Below are 17389 nucleotides of genomic sequence, written 5' to 3'. Positions count from 1 at the left end.
ATCATTGAGTTAAAGCAGGCATGGGCCAACTTGGGCCCTCCAGGTGTTTTGCACTCCAACTCCCACAATTCCTAACAGCCTACCGGCTGTTAGGAATTGTGGGAGTTGGAGTCCAAAACACCTGGAGGGCCCAAGTTGGCCCATGCCTGGTGTAGTCTGACTCCCGTGTCCCATATTTCGGGCAGGCTGAAGGGGAGATCCACGTTCCGGCTCTCCATGCGCTTCATTGACCCCGAGATGGAGACGCGCTACTCCGTGGAGAAAGAGAAGCAAAGCGGGGCAGCCTTCAGCTGTTCCTGTGTCGTCCTCTTCTTCACCGCGGTGGTGGAGATCTTCATCGATCCGAGGTGAGCGTCGTCCTATTTCGGTGGAACATTCTGTTTGTGATGCCAATAGAATTAAAATTGTGTCTTTCTTGCTTTCCTTCTCCTTCTTGTCCATTTCCCTTTGTCTTCTCCTTGCCCTTACCTTTCTCCTTCTCCTCTTTGTTTCTCCTCCTTATCTTCTTCCTTCTTCTCTTCTCATGGTTTTCTTTCCCCTTCTCTTCTTTTTCCTTATCCATCTCCTCTTTCTTCTCCATCCTCTCTTTCTCCTTCTTTTTCATCCTCAGTCGTCCCCTTCTCATTTCCTTCTTTCTTTTTCTCCCTTTCCTTCATCTTCTCCTCTTCTTTCTTCTCCATCCTCACCTTGTCTTCCATCTCTTCCTCCTCTTCACCTCCTTCTTCTCTATCTTCTCATCCTTCTCCTTCATCTCCTCATTCTCTTTTTCTGTCTCCTCCTTCCCCTTCTCCATTCTTTTTTCATTCATCTCTTCCTTTCTTTTTCATCCTTTTTCCTCCTCTTCCTTCTCTTCTTTCTCCTTCTCCATCCTTTCCTTCTCTTCCTCTCTTCCTCCTCTTTCTTCTCCCCTCCTTCTTTATCTTCTTGTCTTTCTCCTCCTTTTCCTCCATCTCCTCCTCCTCTTCTTTTTTTCTCCTTCTCCATCTCCTCCTCCTCCATCCTCTAGTTCTCCTCCATCTTTTTCTCCTTCCTTTCTCCTCATAGAATAATAGAGTTGGAAGAGACCACATGAGCCATCTAGTCCAACGCCTTCTTCCCCATATTCTACTCCTCCTCATTTTCCTCCATCTTCTCCTTTTCTTGCATCTCCCCTCCTCCTTCTCCTCTTCCTCCTTTTCTTCTTTCTCCATCTACCCTTCCTCCTTCTTTTTTGTTATTTATCTCCCACTTTTCCTTCAACCCTAGGACTCTGAGTGGCTTATAAGAATTAAAACAGATTCAAGTCACTAAATTTGAACCAGGTTCTTTCTAGGTCCTAGCCATATACTACTCACCATACTGCCTTTCAGCTGGCCTTATGAGGTGTGTGTATATATCTTCTATATATATAAAAGAGTAAAAAAAAACTGGGGGCTGTGAAGTAAGCAACAAAACTACACATCCCAGAACCACGAAACCTGGCAGCACAACCCACCATCCTTGCCTCTAGGTTCCGACAACAAAAAGAAAAGAAAAATAATGTCCTAATTAGAGGAAGAGGAATAATTGTTTTTATCCAATTGCTGCCAGTTAGAAGGCTAAGCTCCACCCACTTGGTCTCCTAGCAACCCACTCAGCCCAGGGCCTCAAAGCTCCAAGGCTAAGGGGAGGCCAACGGCTAAATGATAAGGAGGGCTATAACTTCTCGACAAACTGTAACAACAACCAGCTATACTAACAATAAAACACCCCCATTCAATACCACGGCCCAACCAGCAGTTACCAACCACGCATTTCCACAACTATGTCAGAGCGTGCGGTTTGGATAAACACACATGCAGCAGAAGATCAATGAAGAATCACTGGCACCAATAACGAGGCTGAAGCCTGTTTGGCTATCTACAAAAGGTTTACTAACAAACGGAAAAACTCTCAAGACAATATATACAGACAGAGTGCAGAGAGGCAGAGAGCAGAGAGTAGAGGGGAGAACAGATAACACAGGGAGCTATTTATAACCACCTCTGCTGTCTGATGCAATACACAGTTAACTCTTTACACACTCGCATAGTGGACAGCAGACAGTGCATGATGCAATCTCCAGCTCACATTGCATCACTATAACTCAATTACATTTAAACAACTCTATGTACAATCATTCCCACTTCAACAAACTACACATACGCATACCCACCAACCACAATATTGACCAGGAAGAAGAAAATAATAATACCAATAACACACCAATACCATCATACAGTGGACAGATCACCATGCAGCCCCACCCCTCAACCATTCACTACACCTTCAAACCACACCTTACAGAAACCCATCCAACCTCACCACAACAAACTTCGACATTGCTAAACTCCAACAGCCTATGTTGCCTCACCACTTAAAACCAGAGACAACACAACTGCACACAACACACAACACACTATCCACACACCAATGCAATCCCTACCTCCCATGTCCACTACAGCCAGGACACATGCATACCTACAAAAACAACCACGACCACAGGGCAAAAGAACTCAAACACATGCATAACAACAACGCCAAATACACAAAAAGCAGACACCCAGCCAAGATATCCACAGAAAAACCAATTCCCCAAACCAACAAACATACAACATGATTCACACTTCAACAATCAGAAATATTGAATATTCACAAGCTTTAGGAAATAATATCCCCTGATGGCGCAGGGGAGTAGATGAATAGGTACTGCTCCGGCAGGAAGGTAACGGCGCTCCATGCAGTCATGCTACATGACCTTGGAGGAGTCTACGGACAACGCCGGCTCTTCAGCTTAGAAATGGAGATGAGCACCAACCCCCAGAGTCGGTCACGACTGGACTTAATGTCAGGGGAAAACTTTTACCCTTTACCTTAATTACCACCAATTCCTCAATACAGTAGAGTCTCACTTATCCAACATAAATGGGCCGGCAGAATGTTGGATAAGTGAATAGGTTGGATAATAAGGAGGCATTAATGAAAAGCCTATTAAACATCAAACTATGTTATGATTTTACAAATTAAGCACCAAAACATCATGTTATACAACAAATTTGACAGAAAAAGTAGTTCAATACGCAGTAATGCTATGTAGTAATTACTGTATTTACAAATTTAGCACCAAAATATCACAATATATTGAAAACATTGACTACAAAAATGCATTGGATAATCCAGAATGTTGGATAAGCGAGTGTTGGATAAGTGAGACTCTACTGTACTTTATTTCCCATACCACCAAACTTTGCCACAGCAACGCGTGGCCGGGCACAGCTAGTATATAATATATTTCTTGGAGAACTCTTATTTCCTCTGTCAGCAGAATGAAAGCATATGTTGTTGACCTTCTATATCACCTCCTTCTAGTTGATTTTATGTCTGTTTTCCCTTTCAGGTTGGAAGCAAATTATGTGACATTCGTCATTGGCGAGATCCTTTTGCTCATCCTGACCGTTTGCTCTCTGGCTGCCATCTTTCCCAGGGTAAGGGGCTTTCCCCATAACAACATGACTTCTCTCTCCGAGTGTCCACCATAAATCCATTGCGATGCACCCAAGGAAGCTCCGTTGCAATGGCTGTGTCACATCTGGTACTCACCCTGCAATATTTGGGTGTCTGGGAAACCATAAACCTTCTTTATGTTTGCTTCCTCCTGGTGTGTATGTGGGATGGTGGCATACCATTTTTGTAAAAAGAACATGGGGGTTGCTGGAGGGGATTGTGAGCCTCGGAAATGGCTTTGAGGAGCATATAGAGCCCATGGGCTATACTTTCCCCACCTCTGTACTTTCTTCCATTGTTCTACCTTTGTCATCGTTGTGTTCCTTCAAATCATTTCCAACTTATGGTGACCTTAGGTGAACTTATCACAGATTTCACACTGTTTCCTCGACAAGATCTCATAGAATAATAGAGTTGGAAGAGACCACATGGGCCATCTAGACACAAGTTCCAAAGTACGACATTACTGCAACCGAATGTTGCACCTCTAGGCTGCGTAGGCACCTCAAAACCACACTGGAGCCCCAGAATATAAGCAAACAAGCTGTTTATTGAAGGTTATAAGTAAGCACAAGCAAATATAGTTCAGAGTCAATAAAATGGGTTTAAATCCACAAGAGCAGTGTACTTGAAATCCTAAAATAAGAGTCTAGGAAAGTCTCACTCAAAGAACATAGTCCAAACCAGATATCGAACTCAGTCCCACGAAAAGCATCAAGAATAATCCAAACAATTCAGCAGAGCAGTATTAGAAACAAGCAGAGATCTCAGAAACTAAAAGACGTACATCAAGAAATTGAATCAGTGGAGAATAAATTGAAGCAAAACCCAGGAAATAACAAATTAACACAAGAATTGAATCTTCTCCACAAACAAAAGAACTTTTTGGAATTGGATCAGATAGAAAAAGAACTAAAAGATACAAGACAATACCATTTTCAAAACGCCAATAAGCCCGGAAATGGCTTTCAAGGAAATTGGGTAAGAAGAAACAAAAACAACATATCTCGCATGTAATTATCGGGGATAAAACTTACACAAAGGATCAAGTAATCCAAGGTAATGGAAATCCAAACGGCGAAGTTACTGGAACCTTCAACTGGATTCAGAGGCAAACAAGGCTGGAACTTGAAGCAAAATTCAAAGATACAGGAACACGGAGCAAAGATCTTTCTCTCTTGAATTGCAAAGTTGCCACCTCTGCCATAGCAGAGGAGGACCAGGCATTTAAGGAAAATCCAAGGTCTTTCTTTCATGAGAAAACTATTCATTAGAGCGCTTCAAAAGAAGTTTTTTACTTTTCTATAAAGATTCTCGTTTCCTCCTTCGGTGAGTTATCAACTCCCTTCTATCAAACACATTATCCTCCTCTAAACTAGATGTCCATCTGACACCTGTTGAACTGGCCTTGACTGGCGGAGAAGAATGTGGTTCAAAATGCCTGCTTGCAACCATTCTGTCTCTGGTCCCAGAATCCACTGGAACAAACTCTGGCTGCATCTCAGGCCGAAACCCAGAGTCCTCTGGCAAAGCAGGTGCAGGGACAATGACTGGCTGAATGGGCCAATCTCAGGCTCAGACTAGGCTACAACACCAAAGAGCTATCTCTTCCAGACTCCTTATTTATCCAGAGAACTCAGCTGCTACTCATTTCATCAAAAAAGCTATGTCGTTGCCTTATTCTAGGGCCGAGAGAATGCAATTTTCCAAAGAACTGCCCTAAACAACAAATTCCAAGATTTCCTCAGATGGAGCCAAGATTCCACCTGTTCCAGGCAACTCTCACCTGGTAACCAGGGCAGAGCTTGATCAACAAACACAGGATGAGACTAGACCAGATTTACTTACAATAAATAATAATAAATCTTTATTTATACCCCACCACCATCTTCCCGACGAGACTCGGGGCGGCTCTCAGAAGCACTTCAAGTATTGCATATTGCTTCTTCTATGAGATGGAGTAGGGTTGTTGTTACTGATGTGCCCCAAGGGACGTTTTCACGTCCTGAATTTACTGACATACAAACCTGACAAATGTTCTCAGTTCTTCAGACCAGACACTAAGATGCTTTTGTGAATTTCATCCGGAAGCAAAGCAAACGACTCATACTTGTTTACAATTCTGTGCACTTTTATTAGAATACTATTAGTCTCACTGAGAAATCAAATACGTTATGTCTAGACTTCCACACAGATTGTACTTTGGTTGTAAAGACAGGTGGGCAGTACAGAGAAGGAGTGTTGGGTTTTTCTTGAATCCAGTGTGGATCAGGCATGGGCAAACTTGGGCCCTCCAGGTATTTTGGACTTCAACTCCCACAATTCCTAACCGGCTGTTAGGAATTGTGGGAGTTGAAGTCCAAAACACCTGGAGGGCCCAAGTTTGCCCATGCCTGATATATGAGGGATGAATGAAAAGTAATGCCTCCACCTTTGTAACTCCTCAACAGATGGCAGTCCTGTCTGCAGCAGGTACTGACTTGTTCAGTAGACTCTCCTCTACAGTTCCATTTCGTGGGAAGCCTTAGCATTGAACAGTTGTATTGTTAAAGTGCGAAGTATGGAACCCTGCGCAGACGGTTAGTCAATGCGATTTTAGCAATGTGCAGTCATTGAATTCTTGACAGCAGAAGGTGTCACCCCAAAGGAGATTCATCCGAGAATGCAAGCTGTTTATGGTGATTGTGTTGATGTGAGTCCTGTGCGTTGTTGGGCGAGATGGGAACATCAGACTTGTGTGATAAAGAGTTGGACGTCCTGTGACAGCAACCACCGAGTTTCACAAGCAAAAGATTGACAGATTAATTCAGGACGATCGTCGTATCACTCAGAGAGAAATTTCAAGCATAATCAGCATTTCACAAGAACGTGTGAATCACATTATTGCTTTGCTTGGCTATCGGAAGATCTGTGCACGATGGGATCTGCAAGACGTCGGTGGCGGAAACAGAGTGTCGACTTCTTCCGTGACGGCTTCAGAAAGCTTGTTCATCGTTGGCAGAAATGTATCCAATTGTCTGGTGATTATGTGGAGAAGTGAATAGTTGTAGTTAAAGAGCACATTCTAAGGATTATTTCTGTGTTTGATTTATTAATATATTCCCATCCAAACCCAAGTAACGAAGGTGGAGGCATTACTTTTTATTCAACCCTCGTAGATGCACCTAGTCTCCTCTGTTATTGATTCTCCTTGCCCAAAAGGTTTCCTGGGTCGTTCATGCCTTCGTCTCAATTTCCAGGTTTTCCCAAGGAAACTTGTGGCTTTCTCCACCTGGATCGACCGGACACGATGGGCCAGGAACACGTGGGCGATGTCTGCCATTTTCATCATCACCATGGCAGACATCGTGGACATGGTGAGTAAGGCATATGGAGTAAAGGCAGAGGAACCCACTCATTGCCTCTATAGCCTTTTCTTGGAATCATAAGATCCCAGAGTTGGAAGGGATCTCCAGAGACCAAAGTGACCCTGAACCTAACGTTCACCCCAAATCTTCTTTCTTCGTGGGTGGGCCGTGGTGGGACTTCTCCCTGGCCAAGCCTCTCCTTCTGGCGGAGCCAATAATTGTTTACAGAACCGTGGAGATCATTAAGGGGAATTAGTGAAAGGCCAGCTGCAGCGGAGATTATTTTTAGACACTGTTAATAATTGGCCAGACCTTGAACCCTTCTGTGATGAAGCTGATATGGAAATATTGCCATTTCCATGCTGCGAAACCTTGGTGAGCTTTCAGAAACGCAAGGGAGGAGAGACAGAAAGAGAGAGGAAGAGCTCACTTTGTCACCCATCTCCAACATCAAAATCTGCAATAAGGGGAATCCCTTGCAATACACTATATTGTATTGCAAGTCATACCCATATCTGTGGAACCAGTACCAGAGTTTCATTTATCCGAATACAACAAAAGATGTCTTCTCTTGGCATTTTCTAAGTACTCCAGTGTGGTATTCTTTGGTCAGAATTATTATTATTTTATTATTATTTATACCCTGTTTTTGGTCTCCACAAAGAAGATTCAGAAGCTGTTAATTTCATTATTATTATTATTATTATTATTATTATTATTATTATTGACACAACAACGTTGTATGACACAGCAAACAAGATAGATATGCTGGATCTCGTATCACAAAATCACAAGTTGAACACTTCCCAAGTGTCTAGGACTCTGTGATGTATTTTCGGATGATGCGTGCAGATCCCAGTCGGGTGGCCTTTTGCAGTTGGCAGACCGAAATTTTGTCGATGTCTATTGTTTCCAAATGCCAGCTGAGATCTTTTGGCACGGCACCCAGTGTGCCCATCACCACCGGGACCACCTGCACTGGTTTCTGCCAGAGTCTTTGAAGTTCAATCTTGAGGTCCTGATAGCAGCTGAGTTTTTCCTGTTGTTTTTCGTCAATGCGACTGTCTTCTGGGATGGCAACATCAATGATCCAAACCTTTTTCTTTTCCACAACTGTGATGTCTGGTGTGTTGTGTTGCAGAACTTTGTCAGTCTGGATTCGGAAGTCCCACAGTATCTTTGCGTGCTCATTTTCCAATACTTTTGCAGGTTTGTGATCCCACCAGATCTTTTCCGCTGGGAGGTGGTACTTGAGGCATAAGTTCCAATGAATCCTTTGGGCCACATAGTTGTGCCTCTGTTTGTAGTCTGTCTGTGCGATTTTCTTACAGCAGCTGAGGATATGATCCATGGTTTCGTCAGCTTCCTTGCACAGTCTGCATTTTGGGTCATCAGCTGATTTTTTGATCTTGGCCTGAATTGCCTTTGTCCTGATGTCTTGCTCCTGGGCTGCAAGGATCAGGCCTTCTGTCTCCTTCTTCAGGGTCCCATTGGTGAGCCAGAGCCAGGTCTTCTCCTTATCAGCTTTTCCTTCAATTTTGTCAAGGAAGTTTCCATGCAATGTTTTGTTGTGCCAACTGTCAGCTCTAGTTTGTAGTGCAGTTTTCTTGTACTGATTCTTTGCTGTGCTTTGAGGAATTTCTTGACTTCAATCAAATTATTATTATTATTATTATTATTATTTAATATATTATCAGCTTCGCTTTTGGGCTCAAGATGGGGTATAGCACAGCCAAAAAACATCTATAATACCACATATTAAAACATAGTTTTAATCTCCTTTGTTGGGAGGTGTTAGCCCTGATTTTTCCACATACTGCATTGCACATCCCATCATTCCATTGTGCTCATTTTGACCAAGAAAACAGGATAAATGTGGCATTCCTCCGAAGAAATCCAGATCCATTTTTTCTGCCATCAATAATAACAATGACACCATGCACCAGTTCTCCACTGCCTTGCTCAGATCTTGCAAATATTTGATGATTTCAAAAAAGGAAAAGTTTTGAAAATGGTAAATCAGTAACGGCAGCAGTTTTGGCAGACCAGAAGCTTCATGAGCACAGCGGTCGAGCAAACGAGCTTCAGCAATTAGAGGAGCAAAGTAGTCAGGCTTTAAAAGTTACAGAAGACTTTCCTGAAAGAACTACATTTCTTTATAGAGATGTTAGGACCTGACTAATAACCATCTCTCTCTCTAGAGTTATCTCGTCTCTATTATTTATTTATTTATTTGCAGTATTTATATTCCGCCCTTCTCACCCCGAAGGGGACTCAGGGCAGATTACAATGAACACATATATGGCAAACATTCAATGCCAACAGACAAACAACATACAGTATAGACAGACACAGAGGCATTTAACTTTTTTTCCCCCAGCTTCACGATTCTGGCCACAGGGGGAGCTGTTGCTTCACCGTCCACTAGTGGCTGTACTTCCTCATTCCTTTCCTAGTGTTTTGCTGGCAGTTTTATGATGTTGTAAATTAGTTAAATTAGCCTCCCTCATAAAGCGTACCTAAATTTCCCTACTTGACAGATACAACTGTCAACTGTCTTTCGGGGCTGCATAGGTCAACAGCAAGCCGGGCTATTTAATGGTCGGGGGCTTAACCCAACCCGGGCTTCAAACTCATGACCTCTCGGTCAGTAGTGATTTATTGCAGCTGGTTACTAGCCAGCTGTGCCACAGCCTGGCCCATGTCTCTACCCATGCTCACAGGAGGACAGAAATGGAGCATCTGGCTAGAAACTTTGAACATAAAAAAGACGTGTCTCTGAGAAATATCAGTCTAACAAACAAAAATAGAATATAGACGCAGAGTGCAATGGAGGAAAGGCTTTCCTGCCAGCTAGCTCATCTGCCTATGTATTTCCTTGATGAGGACTATAAACTTGCGCAGGATGTGGTAGACTTCCACCAGCAAATCCAGGGAAGGTGTGACTTTGTTTCCCCTGCTTGATGGCTGTTGGTGTTTTGTGCTTTCGAGTTGACTCTTTCCTAATGTTTTCTTGGCACAATTTGTTCCATGTCAAATTGTCTTCCTTAGAGAAGGGGTCCCCAAACTAAGGCCCGGGGGCCGGATGCGGCCCTCCAAGGTCATTTACCTGGCCCCCGCCCTCATTTATAATATAATATTTTTATATCCATTTTAATAATATAATATATTGTATATACATATGATATTGATAATAATATTATCATTTTATACAATATAATACTAATAATAATACCATATAATATTAATTATATGTTATATATTACATATAATATTACAGTATAGTGATATAGTTCATAATGCTAATATGCTATAATGCTAATATTGTGCTATGCTAATAATATAATATACTGTATGTACATACAGCTGCTCTGAGTTCCCTTCGGGGTGATTAGGGTGGGATATAAATGTAGTAAATAAATCTAGTAAATGAATAAATAAATAATTTTGGACTTAGGCTTGCCCAAAGTCTGAAATGACTTGAAGACACACAACAACAATCCCAATTAACCTGACTATCTCATTGGCCAGAAGCAGGCCCACACTTCCTATTGAAATCCTGATAGGTTTATGTTGGTTAAAATTATTTTCATTTTTAAATATTGTATTGTTCTTTCATTGTTAATGTCGTTGTTTTGCACTGCAAATAAGATATGTGCAGTGTGCATAGGAATTTGTTTGGGTTCTTTTTCCCAAATGATAATTTGGCCCCTCAACAGTCTGAAGGATTGTGGACCGGCCCTCTGCTTTAAAAGTTTGAGGACCCCTGCCTTAGAGGCTAAGAGACTTGCCCCAAATCACCCTTTAGGTATAGGGTGAGATATAGTATGCTCTTTTCCAAGGGGTTCATGACCGGCACAGTCAGACAGTGGAAAGTGCAGGGCTTTTCAATGTTTTCTGCAAACACCGCACTCCCTATTTGTTGTTTTAGCTATTTGTCACCCTCTGCTGGCTTACAAGTCTTACTTACTTACTTAGGCGATCCCTCGTAGCCTGAGGATGATGGCCATCCAAGTGTAGTGTTTTGGTGGTGGATGCATAGGTGGCTGTGGAGATCACTTCTTGAACCGCATCTTCTTCCGCAGTAAGGACATCAGTTTCCAAGTCAGGGTTGGTTTGATGCACTTTCTTCCTGGCACGTTTCTCCCTTAAGCCCTCCGTTCGTGCCTCTTCGAACTCCGCAGCACTGCTGGTCACAGCTGACCTCCAGTTGGAGCGCTCAAGGGCCAGGGCTCCCAGTTCTCAGTGTCTATGCCACAGTTTTTAAGATTGGCTTTGAGCCCATCTTTAAATCTCTTTTCCTGCCCACCAACATTCCGTTTCCCATTCTTGAGTTTGGAGTAGAGTAGCTGCTTTGGGAGACGGTGATCTTTGGGCATTCGGACAACGTGGCCAGTCCAGCGAAGTTGATGGCGTAGGAGCATTGCTTCAATGCTGGTGGTCTTTGCTTCCTCAAGCACGCTGATCTTTCCCCGTCTGTCTTCCTGAGAGATTTGCAGGATTTTTGGAGGCAATGCTGATGGAAACGCTCCAGGAGTTGAATGTGAGGTCTGTAGACCGTCCACGTTTCACAGGTGTAGAACAGGGTTGGGAGGACAATCTAAAAATGTAAAAATGTAATGTGCGTTTTACTATGGAATAAACAACAAAACCACTGAACCAAATCACACCAAATTTGGCCACAAAAGACATACTTATCCAAAATATGTCTTTCAAACAAAAAACCTAGAAAAGTAAAGTCCAAATTAGAGGACCAGGAAAAGCCATTTTCCCCCTAGCTGCCAGTTAGAAGGGTAGGCCCCGCCCACTTCATCTCCTAGCAACCTAGTCAGCCACAATGGAGCTCAGGGCTTCTTCACTCAGGCCTCTTCCACACTGCCTATAAAATACAGATGATCTGATTTGAACTGGATTATATGGCAGTGTAGACTCAAGGCCCCACCACACACCTATATAACCCAGAATGCCAAGGCAGGATAATCCACAGTATTTGCTTTGAACTGGATTATCTGGAGTCCACAGTGCCATATAATCCAGTTCAGTGTGGATTTTATACAGCTGTGTAGAAGGGACCTCATATAATCAGATAATATAAGATTATAAATATAATATATAATAATTGCTGTGGTATAATAATACAGAACAATATAATCTCTAAAATCAAGACAGTAAATAAAGAGCAACACTCTGAAAACAGGGGAATTCCAGAAAGGAAACAACCAGGGCCAGCTAACACCTCCCAACAAAGGATTACCCCAGGCAGGAAGCAGCCAGGCTTTGAAGCTGCAAGACTAATCAAGGTGACTAACTGCAGCATTCATACTTGCTACACTGAGACTATTCATTGCTGTTCAACCTGGCCAACCAAGATTTCCCCTAGATAGAAAACCCTCAGGTTTTGAAGCCACGAGGCTACTCTGTCCCATTCAACCTGCCCAAGGAAGGATGCTCCTATATAGAAAGTGTCCAGGCTCTGAAGCAGCGAGGCTATTCTGTGCAATTCTAATTGGCCAAAAAACCATTCCCCTAGAATGCAAGTACCCAGCCTTCCAAACAGCAAGCCTATTCCGTTGCATTCCACCTCACCCAACAAGGATTCAAATAAGAAGAAAACGGCCAGGCTTTGAGGCTGAAAGGTCAACAAATGATTCCCATAAGCCACAGCAACACGTGGCAAGGGCACAGCTAAAAGCTTTATAAACACGCACCTTGGTATCTCTACGGATGTCCCGGTCATCAAACACTCTCTGCTTCATTCGGAGAAATGCTGCACTTGCAGGGCTCAGGCAGTATTGTATTTCAGTGTCAATGTTGACATTTGTGGAGAGGTGGCTGCCAAGGGAGTGGAAATGGTCAACGTTTTCTAATGTTACACCATTAAGCTGTATTCCTGGCTTTGCAGAGGGATTAGCTGGTGCCTGTTGGAAGAGCACTTTGGTTTTCTTGATGTTCAATGAGAGGCCGAGCTTCTCGTATGCTTCTGCGAAGGTGTTTAGAGTGGCTTGTAGACCTGAGTGCGCACAGACTACATTATCATCAGCATATTGGAGTTCTATAACAGATGTTCTTGTGACCTTGGTTTTGGCTTTCAGTCTGCTGAGGTTAAATATCTTGCCATTTGTTTGAGAGATGATTCTCCACTTTGGTGGGAAGCTTCCCATCAACAAAATGAAGTATTATAACGATGAAGATGGAAAATAAAGTTGGAGCAATAAGTCACCCCTGTTTGCCACCTGATTCCACCTTAAATGGGTCTCTTTGGGAGCTATTGCTGTCCAAGACCATTGCCATCACGTCATTGTGCAGGAGCTGCAGGATGTTCACAAATTTGCCAGAGCACCTGATTTTTTTGGAGCACTGTGTCAAATGCCTTTGCAAGGCCAATAAATGCCATGTGCAGAGGTTGATTTTGTTCCTTGCATTTTTCTTGGTGAAGATCATGTCCACTATTCCTCTGGAGGGGCCGAAGCCGTTCTGGGATTCTGAGAGTGTGTCTTCTGAGAAAGGTAGAAGGTGGTTTGCAGGATTCTTGCGAGGAGTTTCCCAGCGTAGGTGTGGCTATACCAGGCATGGTCGAAGAGATAAGCAAACACTATAAAGGTTCAAAACATAAAAGAGGTATGTATATTAGAGCATTATGCAAAGGCCACAGAAATAGTCAGGCCTCTCGGAGTACAGAGCTATCTTCTTTCTATGTCTGGAAGATACTACTGTGTATTACAACAGTTTACTGTACTTATTATTATTTTCATTATTGTTGTTAACTCTCAGGTGAATATTGTCAGAGCGCGCGGTTTGGATAAACACACATGCAGTGGAAAATCAACGAAGAATCACTGGCACCAATAAAGAGGCTGAAGCCTGTTTGGCTATCTACAAAGGGTTTACTAACAAACGGAAAACTCTCAAGACGATATATACAGACAGAGTTCAGAGAGGCAGCAGAGGGCAGAACAGATAACAGGGAGCTATAATCACCTCTGCTGTCTGATGCAATACACAGTTAACTCTTTACACACTCGCATAGTGGACAGCAGACAGCGCATGATGCAATCTCCAGCTCACATTGCAACACTATAACTCAATTACATTTAAACAACTCTATATACAATCATTCCCACTTCAACAAATATTGTATGTACATGATGCTCCAAATTACATATTGCATTTTATATTTTGAACCTTTATAGTGTTTGCTTATCTCTTTGACATTGTCTAGTATAGACATCAGTGTGTATTTATCATTATACCAGGCATGGGCCAACTTCGGTTGTTAGGAGTTGTGGGAGTTGGGAGACACTCGGAGGGCTGAAGTTGGCTTGTGCCTGGAATACAGTATTAGTTAGGTCTGTATAAATACACCATTCTTGCCTCCGCAGCTCAGCTGCAAGCAACACTACACCGTTTTCAATGCCACGAAGGTTGAGCTGCTCGCGAAGGGCTGCGTGGAGAACCCCAAGTACTACAGCTACATCGCTGTCCTGGCGCTCATTGCCACCATCATGCTGGTCCAGGTCAGCCACATGGTCAAGCTCACCTTGATGGTGCTGATCACCTCGATCGTGGGCGTCGTCAACATCCTGGTCTGGAGGCAGATCTTCGATACGTACGACAAGAAGCGCTTCCAAGAGAGCACGTAAGAGAGCTTGCGGGTCACATTCCTGGTTTGAAAGTATTGCTTCCTGTTTAATTGTGTGGTCCTTACTTTGAAAGTAGTTGTTCTGCTCCAGAGACTTCGTCTTTTCGTGCCACAAACTATGTTGAATGAGTTGAGTTTGGAAGAGATATTCATTGAAAAACTAAAGCAAAATGTGCTGCAGGATGTCTGACAAAAACAAAGTTTTCTACAAGCAGATAAATTAGCATTCTGTCTCTCTTGGGCTGGTACTAAGTGACTGAAGTGGTGGAGCTCAGGAAGAACGGTGACTTTGCTGAATGCATAATTCATTTCCAACCCTGAAATATGTGGTTTACAGTGATTCTTAACTGATCTTGCTCTTCCTTGCAGGAACTCGCTGGTTTCATCCAAATACTCCATGACGGTCATGATTTTGGTGATGATGCTCAGTTTCTACTATTTCTCCCGCCATGTGAGTAGATTATTTTGTTGGGTTGTTGTATGTCTTTCGACAACACAGATTATTTTGTGTTCATAAAAATACCGTAAATAAATAGATCTAGACCAGGCACGGGCCAACTTCGGCCCTCCAGGGGTTTTGGACTCCAACTCCCACAATTCCTAACAGCCGGTAGGCTGTTAGGAATTGTGGGAGTTGGAGTCCAAAACCCCTGGAGGACCAAAGTTGTCCCATGCCTGGTCTATGCACACACAGACTAGCATTTCTTCAGGCATTATAAATAATAACACTTTATTTATATTCTGCCCAATCTCCCCAAGGGGACTCAGGCCGGATCATAGTAAACATACACTGTAAACATTCAATGCCGTTTGGACAGAGAGGACAGAACAGAATAAACAGAAAGGAAGTACGTTGTGATTTGAAGTCCAGCTATGGTGCCTTGGAAGTTGTGCTCAGATTCAGCCACAGGGGGGTGCTGTTGCTTTATTCTCTATTATGACGAGCCATCAGGACTTCCTCCTTCCTTTTGATCGCCGGCATTTTTTGTTGTCGTAAAATACCTTCCCTGCTAAATTAGTGGTACCTAGTTTCTCTGTTTTTGAACTGCTTAGGTAAACGGTGAGCAGGGCTTGACAGTCGGGTGCTCACCTCGACCAGCCTTCGAACTGGCCACCTTTTGGTTGGTAGATCTTATTACTGCAGGCGATTTACCAGTTGTGCTAAAGCCCAGCATTCGCCTATAATAAATAAGTGAATAATGTTGCAGGTGGAGAAGCTGGCCCGGACTTTATTCCTGTGGAAGATAGATGTTCACGACCAGAAAGAGCGGGTCTATGAGATGCGGCGCTGGAACGAGGCCCTGGTCACCAACATGCTTCCGGATCATGTGGCGCGGCATTTCCTGGGGTCCAAGAAGCGGGATGAGGCGAGTGGAGAACTACAAATCTCATAATCCTTTACCACTAGCTATGTTGGATTGGGATGGCAGGAGGAACCTAAGAAGCACTTTTGATTCCAAATGGTCTCCTTTAGCAGAAGTTTGCATGGGTTGATGTGTTCTGTTGTACGCAACATTAAACCCACAGATACTGAAGCAGTTGCATAGGAAAGAAGCTCAATTCCTTTGAAATGTGAAGTTCTATAGATCTAAGTCCAATTGATTTATCTCAGTGGACTGCTAAAAAAGATATATAAATAGGTCCTGGAGCAAATCAAGCCTAGAAACCAATATACCCGAATCTAATGCTCACCTTTTTTGGCTAAATGACCTTGCCAAAATTGGGATGTGCATTAGATTCACGTCATATAGTAATCTTAGTGCCGAGCCAAAGCAAAAGGGGAAAGGAAGGTGCTTCAGAAGCTCCTCTTTGAGGGACCTCATCTCTAATTCAATGCTATGCCATCCTGGGAATTGTAGTTTGGTGTGGCATCGGCATTCTTTGGCAGAGAAGGCTCAAAACCCTTGTCAAACTACAGTTCCCAGGCTGCTATACCTTGGATATTATCACAAGAAGAGATGAGTGACTAGACAATGATAATAATGCTTGGAAAAGCAATAGGAAAAGAGGAAGACTGTATTTCCGATGTCGGGAAACAAGCCAGGAAGCAACTGGTTTGAATCTTCAAGACTTGATGACTAGGTGGCCATGGAGGTATCGCCCCTGTAGAGTCATCATCAGTCAAGATCGATTTGATAGCAATTAATCACATTGGATTGTGATTCTGGAGACCAAGGCTCAAATCTTTATTCAGCCATGGAAAGCCATTGGGTGATCTTGGGCAAGTCGGTCAAAATAAAACCCCACAGTCGGTTTGCCATAAGTCAGAAATGACTCGGTCAGTAGTTGTGATGGAGGTGGCCTCTAAGCATAATGGGATTCCACCTCTTGTCCTTCAGGAGCTGTACAGCCAGTCTTACGATGAGATCGGGGTCATGTTTGCCTCTCTTCCCAACTTCGCCGACTTCTACACCGAGGAGAGCATCAACAACGGTGGGATCGAATGCCTGCGCTTCCTCAATGAGATCATTTCGGATTTTGATGCAGTAAGTCACCTGAGATCAGCCGGAAAGGGCCCTCTTGGTGTTTTGGATTTTAACTCCCACAATTCCTGTTGGTGTATTTTTGGTGTAAGAGTGAAATGATCAATCAAGTGTTTTTACTGTTGGAGGTTTGCAACTGTGTATTCCGGACACGTTTTCCAGCAGCTCAAGTGTTAACGGCAGGCAAGTTTGAGTGATAGCCTGCCAAGCCAATAGGTCATGACTTCCGGTCTCTGAGGACGTTCGTCATTCTGCTGTAGAATGTGCTGTTATTGGCAGTGTGAGCTTTGCTGATGGCATAGAGCAAGGGCGTGCTTTGCTTTGCTTAAGAAAACATGTGTCCTATGAGTGATGGACTTTGTAACTTGTAAATAAAGTCTTAGAACCGCTGTGTACAGCTGATTAACAACTGTGATGTC

The 17389-nt window shown here is 43.2% G+C and overlaps 2 protein-coding genes across 3 annotated transcripts in view; one reads left to right on the top strand and one right to left on the bottom strand.

Moving 5' to 3' along the window:
• The window catches only part of adcy3 (adenylate cyclase 3), a gene marked incomplete at its 5' end in the record, with an annotated part of 113205 nt that overhangs the window by 90004 nt on the left and 5812 nt on the right, over positions 1-17389 (top strand). Inside the window, 7 exon segments of the mRNA XM_062968799.1 lie at positions 186-347; positions 3395-3482; positions 6741-6857; positions 14228-14484; positions 14857-14938; positions 15696-15854; positions 16827-16973. Of these exon segments, the coding sequence (XP_062824869.1) occupies positions 186-347; positions 3395-3482; positions 6741-6857; positions 14228-14484; positions 14857-14938; positions 15696-15854; positions 16827-16973 (1012 nt within the window).
• cenpo (centromere protein O) overlaps positions 6856-17389 on the bottom strand; it is a 30527-nt gene continuing 19993 nt past the window's right edge. The window contains exon 8 of one of the 2 annotated variants that reach the window (XM_062968801.1): positions 6856-11448. The gene's annotated coding sequence lies outside the window, so the exon portion shown is untranslated. Of the gene's footprint in view, positions 11449-13218; positions 13441-17389 lie in introns of those variants that run through there. The other variant, XM_062968802.1, reaches the window with a different exon arrangement.

The sequence above is a fragment of the Anolis carolinensis genome, chromosome 1, assembly GCF_035594765.1.
Source record: "Anolis carolinensis isolate JA03-04 chromosome 1, rAnoCar3.1.pri, whole genome shotgun sequence".
NCBI classification, from domain to species: domain Eukaryota; kingdom Metazoa; phylum Chordata; class Lepidosauria; order Squamata; family Dactyloidae; genus Anolis; species Anolis carolinensis.
This window is presented reverse-complemented; position numbering and strand designations above follow the sequence as displayed.